Source organism: Aplysia californica, unplaced genomic scaffold (genome assembly GCF_000002075.1).
Source record: "Aplysia californica isolate F4 #8 unplaced genomic scaffold, AplCal3.0 scaffold00051, whole genome shotgun sequence".
In the NCBI taxonomy this organism is placed as follows: Eukaryota; Metazoa; Mollusca; class Gastropoda; order Aplysiida; family Aplysiidae; genus Aplysia; species Aplysia californica.
This window is the reverse complement of record NW_004797321.1, coordinates 1,244,358-1,253,009: the sequence shown is the minus strand read 5'-3', so window position 1 is coordinate 1,253,009 and position 8,652 is coordinate 1,244,358. Positions and strand designations below refer to the sequence as shown.

Sequence of the window (8,652 nt, the reverse complement as noted above, 5' to 3'; positions counted from 1 at the left end):
CATCTTTCATTTTTGGCTTGAAATTTTTTAATTTGCAAAAATCAATGGTTAACCAAAAATGTGGGAGTCAAATCGTACCCCACTACCCGAATTCTTCAAATCGCAATAAAACGTTTCGCAGGAACGTGGATTCATGCAGATATACGAATTGTTTGACAATGTCTGGTCCCTAGTTTTACTCTTTCCCCCGCACTTAGATTTTTGAGCTTGTGATTCGTGAACGCCAATGGTAGGTTCTATTTCATAACTCTCCCTCTGATGTCTCTACGCATAGACTATGAAGTGGGTTTTTGTTGTTATTGTTGTTTTATTTTTTGTTTGTTGTTGTTGCTGGTTTTTGTTGTTGTTGTTGTTGTTGTTGTTGTTGTTGTTGTTGTTGTTGTTTGTTGGTGGTTGTTTTTGTTTGTTTGTTTGTTTGGGGGTTGTTGTTTTTGTTTGTTTTTTTGTTTGTTTGTTTGTTGTTGTTTGTTTGTTGTTGTTGTTTTTTGTTGTTTTTTTTGTTTGGGAGGGGTTGTGTTTGTTTCTCAAGTCGAAGATGAAACGAGCAGGATGAAGACAAAAGAATTCGATCTACCTATAATAGGTTTTGACCTTCGTCATGCAGACCCCATACAAGAGAGAGTTGCGGCTCCTAACGTCTGTCTTTCTGCCTGTCTGCCTGCCTGTCTGCCTGTCTGCTTGTCTGTCTGTCTGTCTGTATGTCTGTCTGTCTGTCTGTCTGTCTGTCTGTTTCTCTCCCAAAAAACATGCCTTGGTACACCCCGAACGTCAGAGTGTCGACAAAGTCCAAGTCGCACGGTACGGTGAAATCAGGCGCTCGTCAAACTTTGGGCATATACATATGGAGTTCTTAGTATCCTCTATAAGCTTGTTCTTTTGTCTTATTTTTTATGAGAAGAAGCTCCCATCTATCCTGAATAGAAGTATAGAAATCGGGATATTTGGGAAAGAAGGGGGTAAGGGCCGCCTGGTGTCAGAGGTAAAAGTAGCGAGCAAATGGCTGGCATTGTTTGATGACCTCGAAAGCTTGGGGTCTTTGAAAACTGAAAATTTCCTTTTTCGTGCCTTTGATCAACGTTTTTAGATTTAAAAAATCTGCGTGGACGTAAAAGGTGCTGAGCCCAAATTTTTTTAAAAATAATAATAATTCGATAAAAATTGCCCAGCGTGCGGAGAAAATGCTGTGTCTTCGTTGTCTTTATTTTGACGATCGCGCGGTTTTAACACGATGCCACATAATTTAAAAGTGCGTCTCAGCGACCAGGTGCGTTGTTGTAGTGTTTGAGTTAAGATCTCTTAACCATTGACCTTCGTGTTGACAAAATGATAACCCAGATAAGCAGGCGAGATATCTGCACCGACGTGCGCGCTTGTCCAACGTCAATTCCAATTGAAACAGTCACGAGAATGCCTGTCAACAAACACCCCAAAAAAAAAAAATTGTGTGTAGCATTTGTGTCACGACGCGATGGAATCAGCTGTCGTCAGTTTTGAGGCTTATAAAAGTTATTGCGGCATCGTCTTGTTCATTTGTATTGCTTTTGTGGAAAAAATATCTAGCTATCTTGAAGGAAAGTTGAGATATTTAATGTGTGATTGAAGGATGCGGGGGTCACTCTGTGTCAACTTTACAGTTAGCGAAGAAAATGACAACTAGAGTTTGCTGACTTCCAAACTTGAGTGTCCTTGGAAACTGCACATTTACAGCTTTTGATCTACGTTTTTTCGGCAAAATCTACGCAGAAATATGTTTTAAATGGACATAAAAAGTGTCGAACCATAAAAAAATTTAATTCGAAAGAAATTGTACAATGGCCAGAAACGTGCCGGTTTCTTTGATTTCATTATTTTGACGAGCGCCTGATTTCATCACGATTCTTCACATTTTCGCTCATTCCTTGCACAGCAGGGGGTGTGTCAATGCAACGTGTGTAGCTTCTGTATACACAGTCAATGTGTGTAGCTTCTTTAAACGCAGTCGAAATTGTCCAGGAAGCCCATACATTATCGAGAAGATTTATAAGTGATTGTCTTAGCCAAGTGAACGTTTTGGACAGTATCATTATTATACAGAGAAAAAATATACCGTTATTATTATTTTCTAACGTACTGTAGTCTCCTCCTGGTGAGTGGCGTCAATAGCCTAGTGGTTAGGCTACCGGACTCGTAATAATGAGATTGCGGGTTCGGGGGTTCGAGCCTCAGCTCGGCCCTACGTTGTGTCCTTTGGAAAGGCACTTAACACGAATTTCCCACCTGGCTTGGTCCCTTCGGAGATGGACGCTAAACTCGGAGGTACCGCCTCTTAAATAACCCAACAGAGTTGGTAGTGGCGTAAAACCTACACCATTTCACCATTTTCACCTCCTGGTGACGCAAAGTGATCTGTGTGATGGGGGTGAGGGTCAGGGGTCAGGGACGAGGGTCCAGGAGGGGGGAGAGAGGGTGTATAGTACATGTATCATTTCAACGATAGATCAAGGCTTTTTTTATTTCGTAGATGCCAGTTTTTCTCCCTATACGCTTCAAATCGAGCGCATAGTTTAACACATGTCCACCAAACGCATTATTATAGTGAAAAATCATTGGCGCCACACACCAGTTTGGAGAACACAAGGTAAAAGTAGTGGGTTCAGAAAAATGAGCATTGCTCTCCTTAACTTATAATGTAATAGATAGCATAATTTGTATAGCACAAATCCCCGCTAAACAGCAAACTGTATTCGCTTCACAATCTATACTATTACCCCTGTAGACCTGTTTGCATTCTGAAGCAACCTCAACTTCTTGGGAAGCATACGGTGCAAGCAGCCATTTATAGGCACTAAGACACTACCATACTGACAAGATCTTTCGCTGTCTATGGCCGGGTACCCATTCCCATCTGGGTGAAATGAGGAAAATTCGTGTAAAGTGCCTTTCCCAAGGACACAACGTCGGGTCCGCGGCTCGAACCCCCGAACCAGCAACCTTACGATTACAAGCCCGGTAGCCTAACCACTAGGCCACCGACGCATCGATCATCATCAAACTTGGAGAACCGTTTTAGGCCTAAGAGTGAACCAGGTTTTTATTTAACTTTGTCTTAAATTTGAAACGTGGCGTTCGACGGAGTCTTTCTACACTGAGCAATGGAAATGCTGATGAAATAAAACAGAGCCTCTAATTTTGAACTGCTGGACCCTCACCCCTATGTGCAACATTCGGGTGTCACTGTGGGGTTGGCGGTATGTCTTACTTGTACTTTACTTTTTCTTTTAGTACTTTTACCCAAACATGTGCATATTCGTGAATTTCTTTTGCCCTTTCCTTCTTGAATATTTGGTATTCTTTGTATATATATATATATATATATATGTGTGTGTGTGTGTGTGTGTGTGTGTGTGTGTGTGTGTGTGTGTGTGTGTGTGTGTGTGTGTGTATAGTCGTGGTTCAATTTATTTATTTATTTATCTATTTATTTATCTATTTATTTATCTATTTATTAATTTATTTAGTTATTTATTTACATATTAATTAATTTATATATTTATTTATTTCATTTTTTTTAAATTTTTTTTTTTTTTAATATTATTATCCATTCTCCCACGTGTGCAGGCCTGAGCCCAGAGCTCCGGTCTATGGAGCAGATCAAGAGAATCGTGAGACCAACTGACATTCCCGATGAGGGTCTTCTAACCGACTTACTCTGGGCAGATCCGAACCCGCACCACTGCGGATTTGAACGCAACATCGCTCGAGGAATCTCCTTCACCTTCGGCATGGACGTCCTGAGTCGGTTCCTTGAGAGACATCAGCTTGAGCTGGTCTGTCGCGGGCATGAGGTGACGTGTTTGTGTTCACTGTATTGAAGATGTACGGGTATTTCATTTTATTTCTTATTGTTGAAACTTTGTCTATCAAAGGAAATTGCGTTTATATAGCGCATATCTCTTCTCAAGATCATGTTCTATGCGCTTTACAACTATTATTACCCCAGCACACCCTCTGAGAACACTCAGACACATTCTCGCTTCTGCGGAAGCATACCGTGCAAGCTGTGGATTTCAAGCTATCAAACTGACAATATCGTTCACCGTCTATAGCTGAGTACCCATTTTCACGCGGGTGAAGTGAGGAAAATTTGTGCAAAGTTCCTTTCCCAATGACACCACGTCGGCCCCTGACAAGATTCGAACCCACGACCTTACGGTTGCGAGTCCGAGAGCCTTACCACTAGACCACCGACGCCATTTAAAAATGTTTTTGATAAGCTTATGTATGCCATTTATGATTTAGGCTGTTTTCACAGAAGTCTGTTCTATTAATTGATCCTAGTATGCTTTATGTGATGTGGGCCAATAGCCTTAAACATCGAATCACCCCCGACCCGAAAAAAATAATACAATAAAATTACAAAGACTAAAAAACAGCAACAACAACAACAACAACAACAACAACAACAACAACAACAACAACAACAACAAGAAAACCCTGCTAACGATGACGAAGTATAGAAACAACATCACTGTTCTCCACTTCTTCCTTCATAGGTACCCCCAGAGGGCTTTCGGTTCCTCGGCAAGAAACAGTTGGTCACATTGATCTCAGCGCCTAACTACGGCGGTCTCCATGGCAACGACGGGGCCATCATGCATATCGACAAAGATCTGATGTGCTCTTTCAAGGTACAGTGAAACCTGCTCTAACGACCACCTGTATAAGAAAATCACCTGTACAAACGGCCACTTCTCACTTCCTCCCCTGCGTATTTTTTTAACGTTATAATAATGACATTGTATGAGACGGTCACCAGTCTAAGACTGCTAGGTTTTCATTGACAATAAGTAGCCGTCTTAAATGACAATGCCAATTCATCTCGCAGGGAGAAATTTGTCTTGGTCGTTTACAAAAGCAGTTGATGTTACAAAGGTTAGGTGCACTCACGCGTACGCAGAACAAGACAGGACGTTCGTAGTAAATTATACAATATTCACGTGCTGAAACAACCCATTCCGTTAAACATTCTCTCTCTCTCTCTCTCTCTCTCTCTCTCTCTCTCTCTCTCTCTCTCTCTCTCTCTCTCTCTCTCTCTCTCTCCCTCTCCCTCTCTCTCTCTCTCTCTCTGTGTGTGTGTGTGTGTGTGTGTGTGTGTGTGTGTGTGTGTGTGTGTGTGTCTGTGTGTGTGTGTGTGTGTGTATGTTTCATTTGTAGCACTGTGTTTAGTAACTTCACTGCAGCTGATATGAATGAATTTCAGTATCTGTCTGTTTTTTTTTGCTTTTTCGGAAATATATCGTTTACTGCAGGTCGATCATTTAAATCCCGATGTCAGTGGTTGGCTGTATGTTTTGTGTGACTCAGACAAACTTAACCCTATCCGTTCGCCTTAGTCGTTTTTTTTTGTACACCCGATGTTGTATTCTTCACATTTTAGAATACTTCTAGGACGAACATCTCTTTGAAACTTTTAGTATTTCTCAAAAACAAATCATTTTGACTGACTGCTATGCAAAGCGTACGGATCGGATTAACCAGTAAATTTCCTCTTTGGAAAGTGGTGGCACAGGGTTCCCCTTGTCGTATGGATACGATAGTGAACATGACGTACGGACAGGGTTATGCTCTTCCTGTTTCAAAGCACGATCTGTCAGATATAGTGCTATATACCCTGATAGATGAGCCCCTTCTTTCAATCTGTAACCTCTTTCTGATTAGTGTTTATCTGCTGACTTCATCTTTTATTCTGCGTTATGTTTTTGTCTACATTTTGATATGCTCTCCGTTCGCTCAGTTAATGCCCTGCTATACTGTAGAATGGGTTGTCCTTTTTGTTGTTTGTTTTTTGTACCTTGCCTATTTATATGAGATTGATGCCATCTGATTTATATAATTAGTATTTTAAAAAATTTTAAAAAGAATAAAATATTTTTAAAAAGCGTGTGATGATAGTGTCCAATAGTAGGCCATATTACGTACATACTTAGTATAACGTATAACGGTTACAGATAGAGATTCAAGGAATATAGATGTTAGTCAAGGATCTGAGAGCAATGCTGATTTTCGAAATAATGGTGGTGATGAGTGATGATGTGGTATTGTGCGTATGTAATGTTAGCGTTAGTCCCATCTTCCTCTGCTCCAATGAGTCACGAGTGACGTTGACGTCCTCTATCCCTTTCCCTACGGAAACCACCTTTAACGTCACCGTGAAGTTCCGAAATGGTAGGCACAGTCTCTGCTAAGGTGACATTGTTAGTGTTAGCCTCTTCTATCGAGCCAAGACAAGTGACGAGAGGACCTAAGTAGTAGGTAGACAGTACAGTTGCAGGTATGTTGGGGTCTTCGTAAGCGGGTTGTAGGCAGCAGGTTGACAAACAGGTTATATGGACTTAAAAATGCCCAAACTGGGCGTTCTTGAAATCATGGCGTTTTGAGGAATTTTCAAGGCACTGAACGGGAGTCAACCCTCTTGGCTCGGTCATGTCGCAGACAGACGTTAAATTGGGTGCCGCCTCTTAAATAACCTAACAGTGTCGAAAAGAATGTTAAGCCCATACGCTGACACGCTTTTTTAATTAAATGCATGAACAGCTTTTTTGCCTTTATCTACTATCTACTTACTTTTTTCACTTTTTTGTCCCTGTCCATCCTCCCAATTTCTTCTCCTCCTCCTCCTCCTCCTCCTCCTCCACCACCACCACCACCACAACAACAACAACTACTACTACTACTACTACTACTACTACTACTACTACTACTACTACTACTACTACTACTACTACTACTACTACTACAACTACTACTACTACTACTACTACTACTACTACTACTACTACTACTACTACTACTACTACTACTACTACTTCCTCCTCCTCCTCGCCGCCCCCCCCAAACACACACACACACACACACACACAAACACACACACACACACACACACACGCACACACACACCTTTCCACCTCTTCCTCCTCCCTTTTATTTCATAATTCCACAAAGCTTAACAACACTCTTCTTCCCACTCCCACCCTACTCCATTACCAGATCCTGAAGCCAGTACCCAAAAAGTCTGTGTACCGGTTCACGAACCGCGCTCTCTCGGTGGACACGGACTTTGTGTCTGTTGTCACAGACTCGGCAGACCAGCAGGGCCTTCAGGAGACGCCACCCGGTGACGTATCAGGGGACAGTCATGACATCAACGGTACTAGCGATGACGTGTTTGATGGTGATAACAACAGTAACAAGCACGCAACTGTTGGGAAATCTCACTGTTGGGAGACGACGAATGAGTCACCAGAACCGGTCGTGACCCAGGACACAGGGGAAGAAACTCGCCCTGGACACAGGGTCAACTCGTCGAACAGCTCAAAGAAAAATGTTAAAGATGGAACAAACGACGGAAAAGATCTTGAGAATAACGGTGAGATTTTTACACCGGGGAAGCCAAGGCGCCGTTCATGGCCACGCAGGGGCAGCTGGACCGGTCGGAATTTCTGGGACCTTTTTCTTCCCACACCTTCCAATGTTCAAGTTCACAGCGTAGACTTGAAATCCAGCCCTGAAAGTGTACACGGTGTTGGTTTTCTACATAGTTCCTCACAACTCGCGTCCAAAGAGGAGATGAAGAATTATCTGGAACAATATCTATACGAGGAAGACTTCAAGTCCACTTCTCAAGAACATAACGTGGAAGGTGAAGGTCGGTCTTCTACAACAAGACATAGGATGTCTCACTCCACGCGTCTGTCCCGTCTGTCTGCCAACATAGCTCGTTTGTACCAAGACTTGACGCGGCGATCTGGAAACAGACAGATGAAGAAGAAAGAGTGGGCTCTCATGTGTGAGGAGATGGCCAGGGAAATCATGTATGCCAAAGCAGAAGTTGAGACTGACGTGGAGGAGAGTGTTGAACTCGACGACGTATGGGGTGAGTTCGTGTCTGTAAAGAACAAAAACCTCGGAAAGACCACGTCTTCCCGTGACGCCATTGACGGGCGTCATCAGTTTGGGTTGTCACGGGACACCTACATCAGTGATGATTGGACGAGAGAGAATGCACTCCTCTACCAATCAACGATGAGTCTGATGAAGAGGGGAAGCGACCCTATGGAGATAACAGATGAGAAGGAGAAGAAGGAGGGGGAGTTTGAGAGGAGCAGAAGTAGCAGCGTCAGTCTGGGGTTGTCCGGGAATGTGAATGAGACTGACCGGGAGTTGTCTAGTTCTCAGAGTTATGACGGGTGTTTGCCCACCGTTGTGGTGGTGGACTGTTCCGGAGACAGCCTCTATGTGGACGTGGAGGAGAGTCAGGAGACGGTGGCCATTGAGAACAGCGGAGAGTTCGCTGCTCTACAGAACATGTCGGTGTGAAACAAGCTGAGAGAGAGAGAGAGAGAGAGAGAGAGAGAGAGAGAGAGACAGACAGAGACAGAGACAGGGAGTGTGTGTGTGTTTATGAGTGAGAGTGAGAGAGAGAGAAAGAGACAGAGACAGAGACAGAGAATCAATGTAGTGTGTGTATGAGAGAGAGATAAAGAGGGTGATTATTAATTAATGTGTGTGGGAGAGAGAGAGAGGAGGAGGGGAGAGAGAAAGAGAGCAAGAGAGAGAAAGAGAGAGAGAGGGGGAGAAGAGAGAAAGAGAGCAGGGGGGGGGGGGGCGGGGGCC

At 43.1% G+C, this 8,652-nt stretch overlaps 1 protein-coding gene across 1 annotated transcript in view; it reads left to right on the top strand.

The window, feature by feature from the left end:
* The window catches only part of LOC101856163, a gene marked incomplete in the record, with an annotated part of 15,973 nt that extends 7,569 nt beyond the window's left edge, over positions 1-8,404 (top strand). The window contains 3 exon segments of the mRNA XM_013079431.2: positions 3,598-3,824; positions 4,533-4,667; positions 7,027-8,404. Coding sequence (XP_012934885.2) covers positions 3,598-3,824; positions 4,533-4,667; positions 7,027-8,355 — 1,691 coding nt within the window.
* Between the last annotated feature and the right edge of the window lie 248 nt (positions 8,405-8,652).